At 55.2% G+C, this 25,981-nt stretch overlaps 1 protein-coding gene across 1 annotated transcript in view; it reads right to left on the bottom strand.

Annotated features, from left to right (window-relative positions):
• Window positions 1–1,157: 1,157 nt before the first annotated feature.
• LOC102444765 (transmembrane protease serine 9-like) overlaps window positions 1,158–25,981 on the bottom strand; it is a 53,446-nt gene continuing 28,622 nt past the window's right edge. The window contains exons 6-11 of the mRNA XM_075908264.1: window positions 9,297–9,348; window positions 5,479–5,562; window positions 4,751–4,907; window positions 3,498–3,751; window positions 2,658–2,797; window positions 1,158–1,350 (exon numbers count right to left, since the gene is read on the bottom strand). Coding sequence (XP_075764379.1) covers window positions 1,198–1,350; window positions 2,658–2,797; window positions 3,498–3,751; window positions 4,751–4,907; window positions 5,479–5,562; window positions 9,297–9,348 — 840 coding nt within the window. The 3' untranslated portion in view covers window positions 1,158–1,197. The remainder of the gene's footprint in view (window positions 1,351–2,657; window positions 2,798–3,497; window positions 3,752–4,750; window positions 4,908–5,478; window positions 5,563–9,296; window positions 9,349–25,981) is intronic.

Here is a 25,981-nt window from a genome sequence, read left to right as displayed (position 1 = left end):
AGACCTAACCCTTATTATCTTGCCCGTAAGGGCTAAAACCATAGATAGTGGCTCCTCAAGAGTCCCCAGGAATTCTAGGGAAGCAGGAAGTGAGTTGGCAGGAGGCCAGGAGAGCCAATGGAAAGAGAGTGTTGGCTTTTGAACTGGAAACAGAGATCCCTTCTTGAGCCTACTGTGTGTCCAGAGCAGCCTTGAAGGACATGAAATAAGCCAGGGTGCCAAGCATGGAGAATCCAGCAACATCCACGCCTAGGGAAGGACTAACTCTTAAAACAACAGAGATGTGAGTAGAACAGGGAATGTTTAGTTAGACAGGATCAGGTGATTTTTTCTTTATTTGGGGGTTTGTTGGAGTTCTCTGTGTTGAGCCCATTGTAGCTACCCCCTTTACACGCTCCAAACTGAATCCCCAGGAAGAATTCTATGTGTTTGAATCCTTTTTTTAAGAACAGTTGCTCTTTAACACCTGGCCACCAAGTGCTGTGTCACCAAGTGTGTTTCCTTGCTTTGTTATTAAAAGTCACCCTTTTAAGACCATGCTCTGATTCCTGCGTCCTAGAAGACAGGAGGCTTCATATGCAAGTGCCTGAGATGGCAAAGCCAAACTGTTCAGAGAAATTACAATTTTTCAAGCTCCCTCCAGAGGAAGGGTGAGAGCGCTCAAGGGTAGCCACAGGAAGGAATTCACAAATGCGCCTTCCTGGGTTCTCAAAGGGGTTTTTGCTTTTGGGTGGTGGCAGCGATACCAATCCAAGGCCAGGGATCCATGTCCTTGGGGAGTGTTTAACACAAGCCTTTAGCGGCAGGGTATTTTAAACTCTTTTGTGAGCCCCCATGTTCTCCACGCAAAGTGCCAGAGTGGGAAACAGCCTCTACACCCCTTCTGGCCTTGGACGCCATGGGTAGTGCTTTCGCAGCAATTAACAAGCCCTTTTGGAGAGCATTTCCTTGTGCAGGAAATGCCCTTGATACAACTTTTCCTTTGGCCTCGAGCCTGCGTCCGAATGAAGAGAAATTCCATTTCTCTGGCCAGCTCCACCCAAGAGCGAGATGCACTCGGGGGCTGAGGGACTGGAAGACCCATCACCATGGCAGCGTTGCATCCACCGTTGCCCTGGAAACCGGGCGCTGCGAGGAGAGAAGAAGACGCGGAGGCATGGCTGTGTCCCTCGGCTTTATTGGGGCTCCCGGGGTGACTCACCCGGCCCGTATGGTTTGCTGGATCCAGTCAAGGTATTTGCTGACCTTGCTGTAGACACCCGGTTTGTTAGGCTGGGCGCATTCCTCCAGCCCCCACGACACAATACCCTGGAGGGACCTGCCGCACACCAACGGACCCCCGGAGTCACCCTGTGGAGACAGAACTTTGTGTCACTAGCTATGTGCTCCCTCCCTGACATGGGGGTGAGTGGGATGGGGAGATCAATGGCTCAGAGGGGAGGAAGCAGGCAAGCACACAGTGGTGGAAGATGCAAATATGCAAATCAACTGCTGAACTAATTTGCATAAAGCTGCACAAGGACCAGGGCTGGGTAGAACTCAGGCTGGCCCTGCCCTGTGTCGATTTCAGTCCAGAAGCCCCACCCCTAAAATCCCCACTGACCCTGCTCTGTTGGCCTCTGCATTCAACTTCTTCCTTGTTGCTGGGGCTCCTGGAAGGCCCAGCAGTGGCAGATTTGGTCCCCGATGCCCCATGTGTGAGGAATTGGCTACAATACTTCCCCCCCCAACACACACAGGCTGCTGCAACATCGGGAGGGGCAAAGAAGGGGGACCCCAGGATACTCATCCATTGCCAGCAGCAGGTCCCGATCCCCTTCCCGTCACAGCGCACCGGGAATGTTTCAATAAAATGTTTTGCAGGGGTGGGGAACCTATGGCCCTGGAGCCGTATGTGGCCCCTGACTTGCCTGACTCTGGCCTCCAAGGCTCAGGGCTCCCCTCCCAGCCTGCTCCTGTGCTCTCCTGCTCTCCCTCCTGCTCAGAGCCCACACCCCAAGCCTGCTCCTGGCAGCCCCCTCCCACACACTGAACCCCTCATTTTTGGCCCCACCCCAGGGCCTGAGGTCCCCCACAAAATCTACTAGTCCTGGCCCCACTAACACACGAAGGGAGCATCTTTCTCCTTCTCAGTTGGGGGGGCCAATGAGGTTTTTGGGGGTTTTTTTTGCTTCTCACTCTTGTGCGGCCCCCCAGCTGATTTTTCTGTGGGTCAGCGGCCCTCGACCCAAAAAAGGATCCTCACCCCTTTTCTATGGAAAAGAGGTGCTTCGTCAGCACTGACATTTGTCACGGGAAAGGGTTAGATTTGGCCAATTTTTCAGAAAAGAATTCCGGAAATGATCAAAACGCCCTGCTTCCACAATTTCAGATGGAACCATTCCTGGTCCCCTGGTTCGAAACGACAGCTCGTTTCAAAGTTTAAAGCACCTGGTATCATCATTTCTTTTGTAAAGGGCCGCGACGCCAAGAAATGATTCCAAAACCGCTGGGAAAATCAGATTGTTGGCCTTGTGGGTTCGTGAATGTTTTCGAGAGGCCGATTTGTCCTCCTGGTTCAGGACAGGAAAAGTTTTGCGATGCTCGAAAATTTTCCCGGGACTGGATCCCCTTTCCCTGGCATGTCTACCCAACGCGTCCCCAATAAGCCCTCGGACCTGGCAGGAATCCGTGCCCCCTTGTGGCACGCCGGCACACAGCATGTTGTCAGTGATCAAGCCGGGGTAGGTTCTTCGACAGTCTGAATCGGAGATGATCTCGAGATTAGCGCACTGAAGCAGGGCTGGGAACGAGGCTGCTGGTATATTCAGGGGAAAAAGAACAATCAGCGGTAAACAGATCTGAATTCTCCTGCGCACCACTCTGGCTACGAAACGGGGAAATCACGGCACGTGGGGAATGAGCCGATAAGTTGGTTTTGCAGCAACACTTTTCAGCGTGCTGAACCCTGTCAAGAAACGGGGGCGTTTTCGGCCATTCTCCCAACTCCAAGCTTTTCTGGGTAATGGAGTTCAAAACTGCAAAGAGTTTTTCAGTGGGTTCAAATGGGGAAATGTTGTGGGGGAGGGGCTGGAGTGGAAACGATATTTTATTTTGACATTTTGGAGAGGGTAAAAGGGAGGGGGAAAGTCTGAAAGTGAAAGGAAACTTTCTGAAGTGCTGTAAACGAAAGGTCACGATGGACCCCAAACTGATTTTTTTCATATAACAAGAATATGATTTTTCCTCCTGGTTCAGGATGGGAATTTTTCTCATTAGCTGGAAAATCTTTTAGGGGACGGGAATTTCCCATCCCCCCTCTGTCCCTCCTAGGTCCCATCCCGTCCCGTCCCAGCTAAAGGAGGTATGTGAGAAACTCAGTGTTCCCCTCTAGTGGCGACAGAACAGACTGCACTTCTGGCTAAGACAGCTGGGCCTTTTCACTCAAGCTGTAATGGCTCATGAGTTCAGATGCCAGAGGTCCCCGGTTCCCCGCCGTGCCACGTGGGTCAGCGTACGTTTGGGGGTGGTGGTGGTGCCCCAGCCGGACACCAGGCAGACGATCCCAGCCGGGGCGGCGGAGCTGGCCAGGGCGATGGGGTGCACGTTGTTATTCAGCTGCACGGGGCTGCTGAGTTTGATGAGCATGATGTCATTGTCCTTGGTGGCGGGGTTGTAGTTGGGGTGGGCAACGGACTTGGCCGCCATCTTGACCTGCTCAGACTCGTCCATCTGCCTCAGGTTGTACTCGCCCACACGGATGCTAGTGGTGCTGGAAGCAAACGCAAACAGCGGCTCTTGGGGGAAACTGACCACAGAACAGCTAAGAGATCAGGCTGCATGGGCTTGTTGTGCCGGGCGCAGCCCAGACCCCGGCCGAGATCAGGGCCCCGTTGTGCGGGGCGCAGCCCAGACCCTGGCCGAGATCAGGGCCCCGTTGTGCCGGGCACAGCCCAGACCCTGGCTGAGATCAGGGCCCCGTTGTGCCGGGCGCTGCCCAGACCCTGGCCGAGATCAGGGCCCCGTTGTGTCGGGCGCTGCCCAGACCCCGGCCGAGATCAGGGCCCCGTTGTGCCGGGCGCAGCCCAGACCCCGGCCGAGATCAGGGCCCCGTTGTGCCGGGCGCAGCCCAGACCCTGGCCGAGATCAGGGCCCCGTTGTGCCGGGCACAGCCCAGACCCTGGCCGAGATCAGGGCCCCGTTGTGCCGGGCGCAGCCCAGACCCTGGCCGAGATCAGGGCCCCGTTGTGCCGGGCGCAGCCCAGACCCTGGCCGAGATCAGGGCCCCGTTGTGCCGGGCGCAGCCCAGACCCCGGCCGAGATCAGGGCCCCGTTGTGCCGGGCGCAGCCCAGACCCCGGCCGAGATCAGGGCCCCGTTGTGCCGGGCACAGCCCAGACCCTGGCCGAAATCAGGGCCCCGTTGTGCCGGGCGCAGCCCAGACCCTGGCCGAGATCAGGGCCCCGTTGTGCCAGGCGCTGCCCAGACCCTGGCCGAGATCAGGGCCCCGTTGTGTTGGGCACAGCCCAGACCCTGGCCGAGATCAGGGCCCCGTTTTGTTGGGCACAGCCCAGACTCTGGCCGAGATCAGGGCCCTGTTGTGCCGGGCGCAGCCCAGACGCCGGCTGAGATCAGGGCCCTGTTGTGCCGGGCACAGCCCAGACCCCGGCCGAGATCAGGGCCACGTTGTGCCAGGCACTGCCTAAGCTTGAAACACACAGAGATCAGGGCCCACCCTCTCCAGCTGGGGTCAGCAGCTCCCCCCCACTTACCCCCTCAGTACGCAGTGGGCGGCCGTCATCACCCACTCCTTGTTGATGAGCACCCCCCCGCAGTACAGCTGGTGTTCATTGAAGATGGCGGCCTGCCAGGGCTGGGGCTTCTCACAGGGGTAGCCCCCGACGATCCGCGTGTCCGTCTGCGCCAGGGCTGCAAGGGGAGAGCGACAGGACCCTGCTAGGCTGGGCTGGGGCAGGGCGCGTGCGTGTGACAGTCACTAATAAACACCCCAGGCCTCTACTAGGCTCACCCCTGTTTTCTGAGGAGCCCGCCTCGCTGACTGAGGGGAGTCACCGCTGAGTCACTCCAGGACAAGCAAAAGGGGAATTGGCCCTCACGGGAAATGCAAACAAAGGGGCAGGGACACACACATGCACACACAGACATAGATCCAGAACAGAGCAGGGATGGACAGGCAGCAGGGCTGGACAGGCTGACAGACAGACAGACAGAACAGGGCTCATCCCCTCCAGGGGGCAGCGCACACACACACACACACACACACACACACACACAGAGCAGGGTTCATCCCCTCTAGGGGGCAGCACACACACACGCACACACAGAGCAGGGTTCATCCCCTCCAGGGGGCAGCACACACACACGCACACAGAGAACAAGGCTCATCCCCTCCAGCAGGGGGCAGCAGGTGCGCACACATACACACGCACACGCACACACACACACGCACACGCACACGCACAGACACTCTCCCGCCTACCTGCTGGCACTAGCAGCAACACAATATTGAGCAGCTCCATGGCCATCCTGCCCGGGTATTGAATCGAGTTGCTCTGGCAGGTCACTAAGTGGGGGATCAAATGCAGATCATTCGGGGGGCAGGGATTCCCCCCTTACCACCCACAGCTGCTTTGCGCCCGCACCTCCTGCATCACTGGCTGTGCCCACAGTCCCAGCTGTGCCCACAGCCCCTCGCAAGCCATCCCTTGCTGAGCCCCGACAACCCCTCCCACTCTGTCCAAGCACTGCCCAGGAGAACAGGGTCCGCTTGGCCTCTCCTTCCCACTACGTCCCTCTCTGACCCACAGCTGCAGCAAGATGGGAATTTTCTTCCTGGCAGGAGATCTCGAAAATGTGTTGCCATGAAAAGCCAATATTGTGAAATTTCCCAAGCTGAAATCTGATGGTCTTGGGCAATGTTCCATCCATGTGTGGAATAAATTATATTGCATGCACTAAGGCATGTGCGGATGTGCACCACCAGCAGAAACACACGCTACCAGCTGTGGGTGCTCTGCTAATCGGCTGGGCGGCATTTGAATCACTGCTGGGCAGTGCTCCGCTAATTGCTTAGGAAACACTGAACAGTCTCCCCACATCCTTTACTCCAGCCCCCCAGCCTCTCCACCCCCCCAATCCATACTCCCAGGTTACTCAAGGAACACAAGGCCCCAGTCTCTCCCGCCTGCACCCCCAAAACAGCCCTCCCCGGTGCCCCTCCCCCAGACCAATTCTCTTCTCTCCACTCTCCCCTGCCACCCTACCCTAGAACTGACTGCAGTGTGGACGCCCGCCCCTCATGTCAATTGCAGCGTGGACGCCCGCCCCTCATGTCAATTGTAGCGTGGCTGCCCTGCCTCCCCCAGATCAATTTCAGGTATTCCTCCATGGAGCCCACGAACCCATCACCTTGGCGACAGGCATCCTGTTGGGATCTGAACGCGCCCCAGGTGACAACCAGACCAATCCGAAGTCACACTCCAGGGGGCCGCATGGCAGATGCCCCATGGTCTGGTGCACGGTCCATTCTCCCTTATACTCAAGACCTAGCTCTGAAGCTAGCAGTTCTCTCAGGCCCTCGTGGTGCTGCCCAGACATGTTTCTCCCCTCCAGGTTGCCCCCCTGCAGCTCCTGCTCTCTCCTCTATCCCCTCCCCGCCCCCCGTGGCAGCTCTCCCCTCCCCTCGGTCATTAGGGGCAGTCTGACAGGCTATACGCTTTCTGCCTCTGACGACTCCACCCATGACAGGCAGCAGGGAAGAATCCTGACCCCATTCCTAAGTGTTCTCATCACAACACACCTTCCTGTGATAGTGACACATGGGCCCTGACTCAGCTGAGATTGGGAACCTGTTGCGCTGCAGACCTCATCTGTCCTGGTCTCCCTGACTCTGCGGTAGCCCAGTAGGTGATTGACCGGGAGACCAGGCATGAATCCAGCTGAACTTCCATTTCAATGAGTCAGCATTTCCTGGCCAGCTCTTGTCAGTATCACCATGCCTGTGCTACACGTGGGGAAACTGAGGCACAGACCAGCCAAATAAGTGGCCCCTGTGGCAGAGATGAGATTACAACCCAGGTGTCCTAAGCACTAACCCAGCTCAGTAGCTCTTCACGCCCCCAATGGCACTTGGACCTCTTTGGGGGCATGTTTGAGAGCTTGATTCTTTTCGCAGCTACACCAATGTCCCTGAGGTTTCCCCTTAACAAGTGAATTCCCTCACTGCTTGTATTTATCGTGGTTATTGATTGGGAGTGGTACAGGAGCAGCTGCAAGTGGCAGACAGGGCCCATGGTGCTAGGCGCTGTACAAACACAGAGCCAAAAGCTGGTCCCTTCCCCAAAGGCCTAGTGCCCTTTGCCTTCCGGTAGCCTGTTTCCAAAAGAATGACCCCTCCCCTATCGTCTGGGACAGCTCTGGTCAGGGGGCATCAAAATCAGAAACCCAGAAATCTCCTGTTTCTCCCCTTTTCCCCATTAGAATCTGGGCATGGCCTGTCCTCTGCACATGGATCTTTTAGCAGTGCCAATGTCAGGGGAGAGAGTGGGGGTATGAGTATGGGGATAGATAGATAGATAGATAGATAGATAGATAGATAGATAGATGGAGGGGGTGTGGGGGATAGATAGATAGATAAATAGGCGGGTGGGGATAGCTAGCTAGCTAGATAGATAGATGGATGGGGTGGGTGTGGATAGATAGCCAGATAGACAGAAAGGGTGTATGAGAATAGATAGATAGATAGACAGAGGGTGTGTGTGGTAATAGACAGACAGAACGATCAATGGATCAATAGATAGAGGGTGTGGGTGGGATAAATAGACAGACAGATAATAAAATTAGTCCAGCTAGTTAAGTCCAAAGCTGGCTGCCAAGCGTTACAAAGAGATCTCAGCCTACTGGGTGACCGGCCAAGCAAGTGGCAAATGAAATCCATTTGATCAGTGAAAAGCGAAGCACCTTGGAAAACATCGTCCCAACTCCGTGTGCAAAGTGATGGGCTCACTGACAGCTGTTACCACTAAAGAAAGAGCATAAGCCCCGCCAGGCTGGGTCAGACCAAAGGCCCATCCAAAGCCCAGTACCCTGTCCTCCAACAGCAGCCAGTGCCCGGTGCCCCACAGGGAGTGAACACATCAGGGGATCACCACGTGATCCCTCCCCTGTCGCCCATTCCCAGCGTCTGACAAACAGAGGCTGGGGACACCCTCCCTGCCCAGCCTGACTACCAGCCACTGATGGACACAACCTCCATGAATCAATCTGGCTCTTTTTTGAACCCTGTTAAAGCTCTGGTCTTAGCGTCACAGTGGCTAGTGCCTGGAAAACCCCCGTGCAATGTGCAGAGGCTGTCCAGAAAGAGATCAGAACTAGAAAAGGTACAGAGAAGGTGGCAGATGATGAGGGGCATGGAACAGCTTCCATATAAGGAGGGATTTAAAGGACCGGGCTGTTCAGGGGATAAGATAGAGGTTGAACGGGGATAAGGAAGAGGTCCATAGGAAGGTGTTATTTACTCCTTCTCATATCACGGGACCCCAGTGAAATTACTAGGCAGCAGGCTTAAAGCAAACTCGGGGAAGGATTTTCACCCGGGGCCTGTGGGACTCACTGCCAGGGGACGATGTGAAGGTCGCGGCTGTAACTGGGTCAAAGGAGGTTCCTGGAGGATGGGCTGTGGCCATGGCATCTGGGCCATCCCCTGACTGGTGTGTTCCTGGGTCCAACAGGCTGTGTTGGAAAGAGGCGCCCGGTCCTCGCTTGCTGCCTTCCCCAAGCCAATGGCTGCCTCCCCCAGTCCTTCCCTCTGAGCAAAGCCCAGGCCCCTTTACCGTCGTTCCTGGCCCGCTCTTCCTCTCAGGCTGCTCCTCACCAGGGTTGAGCGCTCACTTGTCCTTTCTCTGTCACCTCCAGAGCAAGGATGGCCGCGTCCCAGCTATACATCCGGGAGTGGGTGGGAGCTCTTGTGACCGCCCACGCTGCAGAGAATCCAGCAGGGTGGGTCTGGCTGTAACCCAGAGAACAACTTCAAAGGCCGGCCCAGCAACGAGTGGCTGCAAACTCACATGGAACCTTACATCGACGCCTGGCAGAACCAACCCTCGCCTGCTTTCCTGCCCCTCACACGGTTCTCCTACCTCTTCCCCAGGCTGGGCTGCTTTTAACCGCACGGTGCCCCATCTCCGCCTCTCCCTGGGGCAGCTGGGTGGCTTTACGGGCGAGGCGACGCCTCTGTTGCAGTTGTTAATCTCCTAATGACGAGGTGTCAGCTGTTCCCCCCCCTTTAATTAACCTTACGAGAGTATTGCTCTAGTTTGGCTAGAGTCACAGATTGAGCAAGGACTAGGTGCTGCAGAAAGAAAGAAAAAGAAAGAAAGAGCCATTCACCAGCAGTTGTTTACCACGGAGTTATTTCAACAACAGTTCTTCCACCCACGGCTGCCAGCCACCGCCAGCTCCCTTCGCCGCTCCATTACTATTTGCTTAGTGCTGATTCTCGGCCATACGCTGCACTGAAGGGGAGGCTTGCGAGACACCCATGCCAATGGGATCATGTCTTATTTCTTTCACCCACAGAGGAATCAGCCTCCCATTGGACAAAACACCTGGGCGGCCCTTGCCCGCACATAGGCCTGTTGTTTGGCTGAGGAGAATCCGATATTTATTTTGTGCCATTTCAGTGGCTCAGAGCATCGCTCCCTATATCTACTTTAGAGTGTGCCTGTCTGCGAGTCTTGTCTGTGTGTCCGTCTGCGAGTCTGTTTGTCCAAGAACTCCTAAAGAGCTAAGGGCCCCCAAATTTGGCAGGCAGCTTCCTCCTCTCCTAACTTAAAGCAAGGTCGGGGTCTGGTTGTGCCAGGAGAACTGGAAGCCCCAGGAAAAGGGCTGGTTTCCATAACATGCAAAGGGAGGGGCTGCGGTTTGGAGGGACATGATACTGAGAATGCCCCTTGGGGGGCAGCGAGCACAGGGAGAGCTATCCTGCAGAGGGACCGATGGGGCTCTGCCATCTTGCCTGCCAAAACACTGAATACATAGCCCCCCTGCCCCAAACCCTTCCCACCCCCTCCTTGGCTGCAGTGCTGGGGGAAGGGGAGAAAGGAGAGAAGAGGCCCCTGGTGGCTCGGGGGGGGGGGGGGGGGGAGAGGGGCAGAGTGGGAGAGAAAGGAGCAGGCCCTGGGTGGGCTGGGGAGGAGATAACAGTCTGCTAGTAAGAACATGAGCCTGGACAGACTGAGTCAGACCAAAGGTCCATGTAGCCCAGTGTCGTGTCCTCCGACAGTGGCCAATGCCAGGTGCCCCATAGGGAGTGACCAGAACAGGGAATGCCTGAGAAGCAGAGTCTAGGGACACCATCCCTGCCCATCCTGGCTAAAAGCCATTGATGGACCCAACCTCCATGAATTTATCTGGCTCTTTTTGAACCCTGTTATAGTCTTGGCCTTCACAACATCCTCTGGCAAGGAGTTCCACAGGTTGACTTTGCTGTGTGAAGAAAAACTTCCTTTTGTTTGTTTTAAACCTGCTTCTTATTAATTTCATGTAGGGACCCCTAGTTCTTATATTATGGGAACAAGTAAATAACTTTTCCTTATTCACTTTCTCCACACCAGTCATGATTGTACACACCTCTATTATATTCCCCCTTGGTCTCCTCTTTTCTAAGCTGAAAAGTCCCAGTCTTTTTAATCTCTCCTCATATTGGACCTGTTCCAAACCGCTAATGTTGACATCAAAGTTTCTTTTTCAGCATTTTTTTTCAAAAATGAGTTTTGGCAATATAAATGCTCACAACTGTGGGAAGGCAGGGTGGGATGAGGCGGTTGTGATTTACTGACAGAAGATGTTGTGATTTTAAATAGAGTTGTTGCCAGCACATGCCAAGCTTAAACTGAACTCCAACGAGTTCTCAAGCCACATTTTGCTTATGTGTGCATTTTGATCATTAGCAGTGTGGTTTTGTAGATGTCGGTGTGTTTTGGGACATCAACATTTTTACTCACATTTTACTGTTAAAAGTCGGATGCTTCCCCTAGTTGTAGTCTAGCATTACTATGACTGTATCGAAAACCACGGTGTGGTACATTGTGATATTGCCATACAGAGCTGTTGGCTGTAAAGAACAAAGATGCTCTGTTGTGTTTATTGCTCCTCACAAAACAAAACAAAACAAAACAAGAGGGATCCCCTCCGTAAGCCTGTTCACGAGGTACACACAAAGTGGTCTGGTCTCGCTACACATGGGGTTTGGGTTTGTTTAGCCTACAGAAGAGAAGAGTGAGGGGGGATTTTATAGCAGCCTTCAACTTCCTGAAGGGAGGTTCCAAAGTGGATGGAGAGAGGCTGTTCACAGTAATGACGGATGCAGAACAAGGAGCAATGGACTCAAGTTACAGTGGGAGCGGTCTAGGTTGGATATTAGGAAAAACTATTTCCCTAGGTGGCTGGCCTTCATGGCCTCCTGAGGTCTCTTCCCGCTCTAGGATTTTATGATTCTACAACATACAGATGCTTGTTAGCTCTCGAACAGGGTGCGCGCCACTAGAGGGTTCACACACTGTTTGAGAGGCTGCCAACACATTCCTAGAGCATAAGAGAGGAAAGGAAAAGAGAAGGCATCCAACATGGCCTAGGTTTCACCCCTCCGCCCAGCGGCGCAAAAACCTCCAGGCCGTACACATGTACAGAGGTGGCCCAAAACGTGTGCCAGAGCATTCCAGTTCATTGAAACCCAGACATTTCTCAGGGGTGAGTCCCTTCTGAGGTAACATTATAGAATCCTAGAATCCCAGGGCTGGAAGAGACCTCAGGAGCCATCGAGTCCAGCCCCCGCCCAAAGCAGGACCAGCCCGACTCAATCATCCCAGCCAGGCCTTGGCCAAGCCGGGACTTAAACACCTCTAGGGATGGAGATTCCACTCCGTCCCTAGGGAACCCAGCCCAGGGCTTCCCCACCCGCCTAGGGAAATAGCTTTTCCTAAGATCCAACCTAGACCTTTCCCACTATAACTTGAGACCATTGCTCCTCGATCTGTCACCACTGAGAACAGCCTCTCTCCATCCTCTTTGGAACCCCCCTTCAGGGAGTTGCAGGCTGCTACCAAATCCCCCCTCACTCTTCTCTTCTGTGCACTAAATAAGCCCAAATCCCTCAGCCGCTCCTCGTAGGTCATGTGCTCCAGCCTCCTCATCATTTTGGTCACCGTCCGCTGGACTCTTAGCGTACGTCTACACTGCGGCGCTATTTCGGGATACTTCAGGAACAGCTGGCGGTTCCCTCTAGGCACCTGGAGCCCCTGGAAGTGAGAGGAGACATTGTGCACTCCACCCCCAGGCCAGTCAGGGCTTGGGGGCAAGGTGTCCTCCTGCTCTGCCCCTGTCCTGCAAGGAGCTTGTGGTGCTTCTAAGCACTGTGCACTCCTTGGAGGGCAGGAGGAGACTTTGTGTGCTCCCCCATCCCTAGGCCTGATTGACCTGTGCATGGGAGAATGGCAGGAGCTCCGCAGGCCAGATCAACTGGTGTGGCAGGCCAGATCCTGCCAGCAGAGGCCGTTTTGCCCACCCCTGTTCTAGTTCATCCCTGAGAGACGCCTACCTAATCTTCTTCAAACCCCAGAAACTTCTCCTGAGCCGCCTGTGGGATTTGAATTCACCACCTCTGCTTTATAAGGCCAATGGCTAACCTCAAAGGGTGTGTCTACACTGCAGAGGTTTTTTTGAAAAGCGGCCATTTTTCCGAAAAAACTTCACTCACGTCCACACTGCAATTGCGTTCTTCCGCAAGAAAATCGAAAGAACGGAAGGTTTTCTCTGACATTGGTAGTCCTCATTCTACGAGGGAGAAGCCTTTTTCCAATAGAGCTCTTTCGCAAAAAGGCGTGTGGACGGGGAAGAGGGACTTCTTTCGGAAGAAGAGGAAAGAGAAAAAAGCACAGGTGCCCTGGTGGCCACTCCGCCCACAGCAATCCCATCTTACATGCGAGAGAACGTCCTTTCAGTCTGGACGCTATCTGTCGAAAAAGCAGATCACTTTTTCGATGTGCTTTAGCAGTGTGGAGACTCTTTCGGAAGATTTTCAGAAGCTCTCATCTGGAAAAGCTTCTTCCCAAAGAAGCCTGCAGTCTAGACGCACCCTTGAGCGATGGAGCCTCATCCACTGTGCTCCCATACTTTCTGTAATGGGGGTCCCAGTACTGGACACAATATTCCAGATGTGGCCTAACCAGGGCTGAATAAAGAGCAGTAATCACTTCCCTAGATCTGCTGGCAATGCTCCTCCTAATGAACCCTAATATGCCTTTTCAATGAGGAAAAGTTGAAATGACTTGGTCTGATAAGGTGAAAATGTATGGGGATAGATAGATAGATAGATAGATAGATAGATAGATAGATAGATGGGTGTATGGGGATAGTTAGATAGATAGATAGATAGATAGATAGATAGATGGGTGTATGGGGATAGTTAGATAGATAGATAGAGGGGGTTTATGGGGATAGATAGATGGATACATAGTTAGGTGTAGCCAGACAGGAACCCCCCTTGTAACATCCATTTTTGCTTGCCTGGAGCATGCAGGGCACACAGAGCAGAAGGCCCAGGCTGTGTGACCGTGAATGGCTGTTAACAGAGATACGCCAATTGCTGACCAAGAGGCTGCCAAGGAGTGTCCTTGACTTAACCCATATTGATACGAACACACAGCCGTCCGCGGGGGGAGGAATCTCTCGCCCAGTAAAAAAATGTCTAGTACTCACAATTTAGTTATCTCTCTTGCAAGTGTAAATTAATTTGAAACTTGCTTGTAAGAACTGGCGCCACAAAACGGACCAGTACAATTTGGCATCTTAAGATAAGAAAGAGGATACGGGCCCCCAGGGGTATAAAGATGGGTCCAGCAGCACATTTACTCTGAGTGTCAATCTACCATCTATGTGCTGGTCGGGTTAGGTGTTTGATCTCCCGAGGTTCCATGAGGACGCCCACCTCGTATTCGTCTTTCCTAGGAATTGAGAGACCGGCCCTGGCCTGACACGCTGGAGTCGAGAGGCACAGAAGGGGGTAAAAATTGTACCTGGATGTGGTCCTTTGTCTTAAGTGTACACATAGACTTAGAGCTCTTTAAAGATTAAGCTGTCACTTGGTACCATTATTTCTATTTTCTATCTTTATTTTCTTTGTAACCATTTTTTAAAATCTGTATTTGCTAACAGTTAAGAAAGAGAGCAATAGCCATTGTAACCATATGATTTATAAGTCTTTTTAATAAACCTGTAACTGTTTAAGCTTTAACCTGACTCCTTCGGTTGCTGTAACAGAACCAAGCACAATTTAAAAGAACTTCAGCTGGTCATAAAGGACAGGTATAGGAAGAGCTTGGGCGTTTGGATTTGTGTCACTCTCAGGTGACAGGTCCGCTGGGGCGTCTGTTGGCCTGCGGGCCACCCTCTGCGACGGGACCCCGGTCCTAGCAGTAAAGATATGGACGTTAAACCTTTTCTCGGAACACACACACACACACACACACACACACACACACACACACACACACACACACACACACACTGCCCTGACCGTCGGCTGACAATAGGTAGAGAGGGTATATGGGGATAGATAGACAGACAGACAGATAGATAGATAGATGGGGTGTATGGGGATAGATAGACAGACATAGGGGGTGTGTGGGGATAGATAGATAGATGGATAGGGGTCTATGTGGGGCTAGGTGGCTAGAGGAGGTGGGCTGAGATCCCCAGTTCACAGACCCCCTCAGCAGATGTCTATCCCCTCTTCTCCAGAAGCCATGTGAGGCTACATCTAGACTGCAGGCTTCTTTCAGAAGAAACTTTTCTGGAAAAGATTTTCCGGAAAATCTTCTTTCGAAAGATGCGTCCACACAGCAAAAGCGCAATGAAAAAGCGCTGTGCTTTTTTGAAAGCTAGCATCCACATGGATTGGACACTCTCTCGTATTTCAGTTGTGATGACTGTGGACGGAGTGGCCACCAGGGCACCGGTGCTTTTTCCTGGAGGCCTCGTCTTTTGGAAAAAACCCTCTTCTCTGCGTCCACACGCGCCTTTTCCTGAAAAAGCTTTTTTGGAAAAAGGCTTCTTCCTCACAGAAAGACGTTTACCGCCGTCGGAAACCCCCCCCCCCCCCCCCCATTCTTTCGGCTCTCTGTTGAAGTAGACATACCCTGAGAGGCTGAGTTCTATGGTCGCTGCTCTCTGAGTCGCTGGCGTTGGGTGACACCAGTGGCTGGCCACTGGGGAGGAGTGGCTGGGGGCAGGAGGCTATGAAAAGGGTGGTCTTGCCACCCTTCCTGTGGCACTGGGCAGGCTCCCATGCCGGGAGCTGCGTGGGGGGAGGGAGCTGCCTGGTTGCAGACGCCAGGGCGAGGTGACTCGGCTGCTGCCAGGGCACCCACGGGAGCTCTGGGCCTCACTCTGGGCACAGGGCTGCTGAAAGGGAGGCCGGGGGATTTCCAAACCAGGAAGCAGCCAGCTGTGCTGAGGGAAGCCAGCAGGCAGGGACAGTGTTTGGCGAAGGAACCGGATTCCACCACGAAATCCACGTGGCAGTGACCTCCCCGGCGCCATGGCGGGACCTGGGCGTGCCGCTTTGGGGTGACAGCGTAGGCGCACCGGGCCTGCCATCGGAGCTCCCGGCAGCCGGTTCCAGGAGGCCTGGGTGAGCCGAGGTGACACCACCCAAGGCCCAGCCTCTCCAGACCTTCCGCCTTCACACCTTGGCAAGATCCCATATTGACAGGGTGGGGTGAGCCCAGGCCAGGGCAGGGCTCAATTCAGGACACACGGTCACACCCGCCAGCTCAAATGAAAGCTCTCGGCGCAAGATCCGGTGGGGTGTGCGAAACTGGGCTCCTGGCAGCCTAGAGAGCGTGTGTGTGTGTGTGTGTGTGTGTGTGTGTGTGTGTGAGAGAGAGAGAGAGAGAAGTGTGTGTGTGTGTATGTGAATTGGGCCTTTCCGCCTCAGGGAGCAGCCTGCTTTGTCTCGCTGTGTTCTTGGGGCTCGGGCAGGATCTGAGAAATAAAGCTGGGCGGGGTTGTGATCAGCCAGCGAGAGGGTTTCATGCTTCGATCCAGCATGTGGCAGTCGGTGCTGCGAACAGATCAGAGGAAAACCTTGACCACAGCTGTCGGGAAAGGGGGGGGTGGTCCAATGGTTAAAGCAACACTCAGGAGCCAGAGCCGGTCTTCAGGTGACCTAAGAAGCGACTGCAGTTGGCCTGCTTGGTGGGAGAGTCAGCAGACAGCTCCTTACCTCCTTGTTCCTGCCCCTGTGCAGCCTCAGTCCAAGTTCCTGAGTTCTGTGTCTCAGCTTTGATTCCTGATTTCCGTGCTGCATTGGGCCTCTGTCTCCCTCCAGCACCAACGCTGAGCCTGGGCACCAAGGCCCAGCTCCCACTTGGCTCTAACTGCTAGGCCTGACTCCTGCTCCAGCCACGCAACACTGCTGCCCACGTTCCTCAGCCTGTGGCGAGAAGAATCTTTGCCCCAACCTTCCCTTTTTTGACCTTCCCTCTTTAAAACACGTCCTTGAAAGGGATTCGTGGCTTTCCCCCCGGAAGAATGTCGATCCCAGTGTGTTGGTGCATTCCCCTTGTCAGGCTGTTCTCGGGGTCCTCAGGAAAGGGCGAGATGATCCTGCCAGAAGAGGCTGAGGGCTGGTCTCCCTGGGAACCAACACAGGCATGGTTACATCTCTCCAGGGCGAGGAAGCGAGGGTGAAAAATCCACCCGCCTGAGCGCTGGCCGACCTCACTCCTCCATAGCTAGCACTAGATTGAGGGACGAATCCTCCGCTCAGCCTAGTTCCTGCCTCTCGGGGAGGTGGCTCTCCCTGTGGGAGAACCTGTTCTGTCAGCAGACGTGCCTCCCGTGGGAGTGTAGCCCCGACAGAGAATTTTAGTTTTGCTCTAAGCATACGAGGCCAATGATGCTCACTACTCCTGTATCAAGAGTTGCGCCTGCGTTCTGCAGGCTTTTCGGTTTCACCCTGCCAGCTTCCCTTGCTTCTCGTTAGCCTTGCAAATGAAGTCGCGCTTCCTGCCAGCCCGGCAAGCACGTTGTGTCAGAGTCTTCTCTCATCTGTAATCCCACCTGAAACGCGCTGGGAAATGGTCGAACCGCCACGTGGCTGGGGTGAGTGGCGGATGTGTGCCCGGGATGCGGTTGCTGTGGCTCTCTGGGTTTCGTTCTGCAGAGCCTGGGAGCATCGGACCGTGAGGGACAGAGCCACGCTCCCTCCTCATGGTCCAGCTCACAGGCCACTAGATTGATGTGCACCGCGGCAGACCGGCTGCTCTATGCTCGTCTGCCGGGCCGGGGGGCGGAGAGCTATGGAGGTCTAGGAGAGGTATCTGCCCAGGAAGAAATGGGCGTGTGCTGGCTGGGGATTCGGAGGCAGCATCTCACCCTCAGAGGCCTGCACTTTGCTGTCAGCTCCTGGGCAGCCAATGACCCTGGGCACCGACTTCAGGGGTGCTCCAGGACTCAAGCACCCACTAAAAAAATAGCGGGTGCTCTGGACCCACAGGGCCAGATTAATTATTCTTGGGCCCCAGGGCCCAGAGTGTGGCCCCACCGCCTAGCCCACATGCCCCCCTAAGGCCTTGCCCTGGCCGGCTTCTTTTTTCTGAGGCCCTGCTCACTGCTCCCATGAGAGGGAGGGCATAGAAGAGTGAGCACCCACTGAGAAAAATAAAAGTCAGCACCTTGTGTAGCTGGGATTGGATGGGTCACTCAGTAGCTGCCTTGCTCAGGTCACTGAAGGAAGACAGGATGCTGGGCTAGATGGACCTTCGGTCTGACCCTGTGTGTGTCTGTCCTCATGACCTTGTTTATGTCTCTATTAAATCGGATCTGGTTTACCCTGCGGACCATAGAACTGACCCGCCTTTATCATGTTTAGAACTGGTTGGAAGTTTTCAGCCAAACCTGATTTTGGCTAAAAAAATACAGATTTGGCCCCTCCATAATGGAGGTGGGACGCGTGTTGGTTTTGCTGATTCGTTTCAGTAGCGAGAGAGAGGAAGGAAAAATTGTGAAGATCAAAATGCTGCCTCCGGATATCTTTCAGACAAACCATAGCAATTCTTTTCCTGGTTTGAAACGCCTACTCTTTTCACAATTTCCTTCGGTGTATTTAAAAACACCCCTCGCCCCATCAAGACTATTTCAAAAAGAAACACTTTGTTGGATTGGTAACGTTTTTGCCTGCCTTTTCCACCCGCAGAAAATTTCAGAAGTTTTCAGTTCCACTTTCTCTCAGGGTATGTCTACACTAGCCACCCTAGTTCGAACTACTGTAGACATACCCTCAGAAAGATTGCTTTCCCTTCAAATTTCGATTTGTCCAAAATGTGCCCAGTTTTCATTTATGGTTTGGCGCCAAAGACTATCTCCCCCCACCTCTGGAGTTGCTGGGAATTTCCAGAATTTTCCAGTTCAGGGGCACCGGCAATGATTTCCCCCCTGATTTTTTGGACTTGCCAGAGATAGAAACTCCACTGGTTTGCACATCACTGGAAACTCTTCCTGGAGACCATTTTGCTTGCCTCTGGACGGCTGAGAAAGCTGCTGAGTTGTGCTGGAGGGCAAATGGAGGCCTGTGGTACACCGCTGTGCTCAGAGCCATGGAAACGCTAGGTCTGAATAACAGAGATGGGCTAATAAACCTCTCCAAAAAGTCCTGCCACTCAACAGACAGCTGCACCTTCCCAGCCACAACCACCTACACCTCAGGGATGTTCTGACTGGGATGATTAGAGGGCACAATTAGGGCAGAAACAATTTATCTGCTAATTCATCTTTTTCCAGCATCGGTTTCTCACCACAGCACATTTCCAAGCCTGCCAGGGTAATGCCAATTTTCTCCTAGCAGCCCAGCAATGAATCCAGTTGTCACGGCTGCTACTGGGTACAAATCCTCCAGGGAACCACAGCACAGTGGGTGGGGGAAAAGGAAAGGGAATCTTGCAATCTTCACTCCCCCCCCATATATTGACACGTGTTTCTGTTTTGTGGGTTCAAACGTGAACTGTTTTGGGAGAGTGCTGCTGGAAAAGGGAAGTGGGGAGGTCTGGGTTGGATCTTAGGAAAAACTGTTTCCCTAGGAGGGCGGGGAAGCGCTTGGATGGGTTCCCTAGGGAGGGGGTGGAATCTCCATCCCTAGGGGTGTTTAAGTCCCGGCTGGACAAAGCCCTGGCTGGGATGATTGAGTTTGGGTGGGTCCTGCTTTGGGCAGGGGGTTGGACTCGATGCCTCCTGAGGTCTCTGCCCGCCCTGGGATTCTATGAGTCTATGAAAAGCGTTTTTGTTTTTAAAAGGAAACCCCAGTTTGTAGAAGTGGTCGGTATCCCTTTATGCATTGCCTGGGGATGGTCTGGTGATGCTCATCATGTTCTGCTGCAGGAACCACCAGAACCTATCAGCGCAGTTGTTTCTTGGGCTCGTTTCTCCCACAGATTCATGGAGTTTAAGAGAGAACGGTGACAGGTCGAAACACAGACGTCCCCTTGGGGTTATCCCCTGGTGTGCTGATCATGCCACAGACACCCACCCACTTGCTCCCTGGGGCTCCCCACCACCCCCTTCTGCTGGGCCAGATCCTCTGGTCTCCCCCAGCCAAAGGAACAGACCTGGGGTTACCGCTCCCCTGCACTGCAACACTGAACCACTTCAGCCCTCAGCTATAAGGACTCAGCATCCAGGAATCCAACCCCCCCAAAGGGACCAAAACTGCACATAAATCTGTCCTACTCTGTGGAAAAGTTACACACAGTGAAAGCTCGTGAAGTCCATTCCCTTTATCAACGAAAGAGAGAGCTGCACCGTGGTTGCTCCCCGCGGGTAGCCATTATTTACACAGGGCTTGATAATAAACAAAAGTGTTTTTATTACGTACAAGCAGTAGGATTGAAGTGGTTGCCACTGAAAGCAGACAGATCAAAGTAAGTAGCTAAACTCAAATGAACAGAAGCGCTTAGCTAGTTCTAATACACAAAGAAACTTGTTACATGCAAATTCTTACCCTAATGGCTGTTCTCACCTCAGGTAAAGTGTTTCACGTCAAAATTGATCTCTGCTCTGGCCCGGGTCTACAGCTTTTCAGAGTTCTTCGTTGTCAAGTATCCTCCTAGAGTGGGCCAGGCAGTTTCAAAGGCCAGCTGAAGACAAAAAACGGGTGGCTTCCCATTGCTTAAATAGACTTTCCTCCAGGGTGGGAACTCTTTCTTCGACACCCCCCATCTCCATGGAAAAATACCAGGCTCAAGATGGATTCCAGTACCAGGTGGCTTGGTCACATGTCTTTCTAGGACCAACCACAGTTTGGCTCACAGGACAAACAAGGCCATTCGCAGGTTGTTGGCTTGAGTACCGAGTCATTCAGATCCCGAGCTTCACTAATGTCCCTTGTTAGCACATTAAGAATTATAAACAGACCCCACTTCATATTTCTAACCCCTCCTACAAGAACGGTACGTGCAAAAAGCAGGAGAGACACATTCAGCAGACTGGAACTAGAACATGGATCTGTTACATATCTTTTCCATAAAGCATCTTTGAGTTATCCAGATTCATATCTATTAGCCAATTTTCATAAAGCGTGGTGGGGGGGCATGATAGGAACACCAGATGGTTGAACTCTGTGGAGCACAGCCCCTCCCCCGCCCCCCCCCCCCCATCTCTCCACACTAAACTCACCCATTGAGATGACACCGAAGCCTGCCAGGCTATGATACGCCACAGGAGGAGACTAGGAGGGGCCGAGGTTCAGCAAAGACACACGATACACCCCCAAATCCTAGCAAATCTCTGGCACCCACGAGCTGCCGAAGCGGGAAAAAAATCCAAGGACCCTGTCAATCTGACTTGGAGGAAAATTCCTTCCCTGCTCCACCTCTGCTGAGTAGCTAGATTCTGAGCACGAACCAGCCAGCCAAGAGCCTGAGAAATACCAGGCTCGGTGCCACCTCAGAGACCTGGCCCCTGCCCAGCTTCCTACCTCCAGGTGTGGCCAACCTTGATGCTTCAGAAGAAATTTAAAAAATAACTATTTCTGGGGTGCAAAGTCCCTTCCTGACCCCTGCCAGAGGCCAGCCGGAGCCCTGAAGCATGAGTGTTAGGAACATAAGAGCTAAGCCACAGGTGCCCCCCACTCCTCACCGTCACAGCCATCCCCTCAGACAATCATGCTCCTACACCTGTCCACCTTGCTCTTAAGCGAACTGAGGTGTTTGCCCTCCCCAGCTGCCGTGTGAAGGCTGCTCCTGAACCTCTCCCCTCGGATGGTTAGAAACCTGCTTCTTAGTTCCAGCCTGAGTTTGCACGCGGCCTGTTTGTTCCTGTGCCGGGACTGTCCTGTGAATTGCTCATCCTCCTGCTATGGGCCCCCCAAGTGTGTCCGTAGGGAGCCGACCCATCCCGGCTTGGCCTCCGGTGTGCTGGACTCAACATGCAGAATTCTTTCCGCCTCCTCTCCTGGGCGCTGCAGAGCAGCCGCAGTGAGGGAATGTAGCTCCGGGGAGCAGGGAGTGAATGTTGTGCGGAGAGCAAAGACCAGGAGCAGTGGAAGATCCTGGAGGGAGGGGCCTCGGAGGGACAGGGCAGTGTGTTTGGGGGAGAGCCGTGGCCCTGCCTTCCTCTACACTGCCCCTTCCCTTTGAGGCCCCGCCCTTCACTCCACCTTTCCTTGGGCCCCACCCCCACACTGCCCCTTCTCTTGAGGTCCTGCCCCTACATCGCCCCTTCCTCCTAGGCCCTGTCTTGTACCAGCCCTTCCCCTGAGGTCCTGCCTCTGCCCTGCTCCTTCCCCAAAGCCCCACCCCCACACCACTCCTTCCCCTGAGGCCCTGCCCCTACCCTGCTCCTTTCCCTGGGCCCCACCCCCACACCACCCCTTCCCCTGAGGTCCTGTCTCTGCCCTGCCCCTTCCCCAAAGCCCCACCCCCTCACCACCCCTTCCCCTGAGGCCCCGCCCCTACCTTGCTCCTTCCCCAAAGCTCCACCCCCACACCACTCCTTCCCCAGAGGCCCCGCCCCTACCCTGCTCCTTTCCCTAGGCCCCACCCCCACACCACCCCTTCCCCTGAGGCCCCGCCCCTACCCTGCTCCTTTCCCTAGGCCCCACCCCCACACTGCCCCTTCCCCTGAAGTGCCACCCCTGCCCTGCTCCATTTCCTATATCCCACCCCCACATTGCCTGTACCCCTGAGGTCCTGCCCCATCCTGCTCCTTCTGCTACATTCCACCCCCCACACCACCCCTTCCCCTGGGACCCCGCTTCTGCCCTGCTGCTTCCCCTAGGTCCCACCCCTACTCCGCCTCCTCCCCTGAAGTCCCTCCCCTAACCTGCTCCTTCCCCTAGACCCCACCCCCACTCCGCCCCTTCTCCCTAGGCCCCGCCCCTGCCCTGCTTCTTCCCCAAAGCTTCACCCCCACACTGCCCCTTCCCCTGAGGCCCTACCCCTGGTGTGCCCTTCTCCGCCTCCCCCCCACAACTTGCCCCTCTCATTCACCCTTATGCCTGGTAAAATCTGAGCTCTGGTTTTTCACTTTTAAATGTGACGGGGCCATGCCCCCTCATCCCGGCACCTCCGCAAAGACCCAACCAAAAAAGCCTGAATTTTCCCATGCCCCTCCCCTTTTTTTCTCAGTGAATGCAATGAAAGGAAGAATCCCATTTTCCACCCCCTGCTCCTCCCGCCCCCAGTGTCTTCTCAAACCTTCCTCTGTGTTATAGGAACACAAACCCGTGGCTGGCAACGGGGGGAGGGGGAAGATGGGGCGGGGACGGCTTTCGAGAGCCACCCAAAGCACTTGGGAGTTGGGCTCATTAGAACCAGCTGGGTTGTAATCCAGCCCAATCCAGGGCTCCTAGACAGGAACGCAGATGGTAGGAACCGGTCTCAAGCGGCCGGGCTGTGCCCTGGAGAGCAGCCGGTCTGTGACGGACCCAGGTGTCCTGGTGGGGCCAGCGGCTCATGAGCCCCCCTATGGCTACCCGGGCAAGTGTGATCCTGGCAGAAGCAAGGGTGAGCTGGGAGGGGGAATCCCCTCTGGATATGGCACCGGGGAGTCTGGCTGGGGGCTGCTCCTGGCTCTGGGGTGACCACATGTCAAACAGAAATTGGGGGGCGGGGGCAGTGCCAGAGAAGATCAACAGGGCCTGGCAAACCTGCCTGACTGCCGGAGAGCTCAGTCTCCCACAGATGGTTCAGAAATGGTTTGATCCTGGTTTCTCTGCCCCTCCTGGGGAGGAGATTTTGGGGAGTTCTTTAATCTGCCGGACAAAGGCAGAGCCAGATCCGACTGCTGAGAGACTGGAAACATGGGACTGATTTCCCCCGGGTGTGGAATTAACTCTGAGAATGACTGTCCGGGAGAGGGCAGCTTCCTTCTAAAAGCACCCACCAGACACAGGCTTGAAATTTGCGAAGGGGCAGAGTTAAGGGGACACCTGCGAGGAGGCGAGTTAGGGGTGCTTTTGCTTGACCCACAGACGTGGGCTGGAGGCAGGGATCCCTGGGGGAGGTTCGCCAGCCAGGGCTATGTAGAGGGGCAGGGTGGATGTGCAGATATGGATCTAAAAGGGTCACGGAGTTTCTTTTCTCCTTTAGTCGCTTGGTCCCTTCGCTAAAGCAGGAGCAGGCTAGGAGCCTCACAGACACTCCCCAGGCATGGCCGTTACCGCAGGCAGACTGTGAAGGAGCTGGGGTGCAGAGCCAGGGAGTTGGCAGCTATGGGAGGGGAGCCCAGCGCAGGACTGGCAGGGGCTGCGGGTCGGGAGTGAGGGGCACCGGCAGGGCTGAGGGGGCAGGGCTGTAGAGGCTGTGGGTCGGGAGTGAGGGGCACTGGCAGGGCTGAGGGGGCAGGGCTGTAGAGGCTGTGGGTCAGGAGCGAGGGGCACCGGCAGGGCTGAGGGGGCAGGGCTGTAGAGGCTGTGGGTCGGGAGCGAGGGGCACCGGCAGGGCTGAGGGGGCAGGGCTGTAGAGGCTGTGGGTCGGGAGTGAGGGGCACCGGCAGGGCTGAGGGGGCAGGGCTGTAGAGGCTGTGGGTCGAGAGTGAGGGGCACCGGCAGGGCTGAGGGGGCAGGGCGGTAGAGGCTGTGGGTTGGGAGTGAGGGGCACTGGCAGGGCTGAGGGGACAGGGCTGTAGAGGCTGTGGGTCGGGAGTGAGGGGCACCGGCAGGGCTGAGGGGGGCAGGGCTGTAGAGGCTGTGGGTCGGGAGCGAGGGGCACCGGCAGGGCTGAGGGGGCAGGGCTGTAGAGGCTGTGGGTCGGGAGTGAGGGACACCGGCAGGGCTGAGGGGGGCAGGGCTGTAGAGGCTGTGGGTCGGGAGCGAGGGGCACCGGCAGGGCTGAGGGGGCAGGGCTGTAGAGGCTGTGGGTCGGGAGTGAGGGACACCGGCAGGGCTGAGGGGGGCAGGGCTGTAGAGGCTGTGGGTCGGGAGCGAGGGGCACCGGCAGGGCTGAGGGGGCAGGGCTGTAGAGGCTGTGGGTCGGGAGTGAGGGGCACTGGCAGGGCTGAGGGGGCAGGGCTGTAGAGGCTGTGGGTCGGGAGCGAGGGGCACCGGCAGAGCTGCTGGGGATGCCTGGCTGGGACAGCAGTGGTCTGAGAGGCAGGACTGGTGGAGCCGATTCCCCCTTTCGCTCACTCTGGTGTAAATCTCAAGTAAGCCCACTGGAGCAAGTGCGGCAGATTCCCTCTTGCTCCCCCCAACCTCCACAGAAGCTGGTGCGAAGCCTGGGGTTGCGGGAGCAGGAACCGGGCCAGCCGAGCTTCCTGGCTCAGGAGGGCGATTCCCACAGGAGCCGGGAGCAGCTGTCGGTGTGTCGGCTCCGGGCAGGGAACTCAACATCTGCTCCCTCTCACGCTCCCGAAAGCCGGCGCCTGCTTTGCCCGAAGGCTGCCAAGCCAAGCGCTGAAACCATCCCGGCCTTGCCAAGGGACTGTCTTGGGAATGCCCCCGCTGGGGATCCGGGTAAGTGAGCGGCCAGGCAAGGGGGGGAGTTTGGAGGGAACTGCTGAGAGGTGCGGTGGGCTCTTGTGCCACCTGCCGGGATCCCGAGCGAACCCTGCGCCGACGAAATGGTAATTAGGCCGCGCGTGCTGCTGGGCAGGCCCAGCACATGAGTCAGGCGGCCTTCTCGCCTCGACATGTGCTTGGAAATCAAGTGGAATTAAAAAGGAATTAAGCCCTGGGAACAAGTGCCTGAGGCATGGGGCGGATTCCACATCACTTGGAGCCTTCCTGGCAGGAGCTGGCGTCTCTCTCTGAAAGCGCCGCGTTAGCTCCGCCTCCAGACATCTCCAAAGGGGTGGAGGCAAGGACACACGCCCAAAGGGGGCGGAAATTCCCCAGAAAAGTTACATTGTCCAGCTCTTCTCCACCACCAGGAGGGCTAGAAACGTAAGTTAATTTTACAAGGAAAGCCGAGCTCCTGTCTCAATCACACGACTGTCCCCACGGGGGCTTGGAGAAAGACACTGAAAATCACAAGAGTTAGGATAGAATCGAGAGCGTTGGCCAACGCAGCCCCCTGCTCGGGTGGGACAGTGCGTTATGAACCACACGGCAGGGTTCCCAATAAGCTGGGTGTGTGGGCAGCTGCCCAAGAGAGATTCAAATGCTGCTTAGCTGATTAGCAGAGCACCCACAGCTTGGTTTGTGTTTCTATTGGTGGTGCACATTCACACATGCCTGGGTGCACACAACAATATTATTCCGCTCATGGGTGGAAAAAATCTGCACACAGATGGGAAAGAGTAGAGGGGACATTGCCACAGGGCCACTTTGGCGTGGTGCACGGGGTGCTTTTCTTTCTGGCGAAGTTCTGCGCCAGTTATCCCAGGCCATTGAGAAGACACTGCTCTTTACAAGGCGTAAAGGCACTCAGACCTGGTCTCTGATCTGTCTGCTTGACAGACAAATATAAGAACATGAGAATGGCCAGACT

This window comes from Pelodiscus sinensis, chromosome 24 (assembly GCF_049634645.1).
Source record: "Pelodiscus sinensis isolate JC-2024 chromosome 24, ASM4963464v1, whole genome shotgun sequence".
NCBI classification, from domain to species: Eukaryota; Metazoa; Chordata; order Testudines; family Trionychidae; genus Pelodiscus; species Pelodiscus sinensis.
The sequence above is the reverse complement of the archived record's forward strand: the minus strand, read 5'-3'. Positions and strand labels throughout refer to the sequence as shown.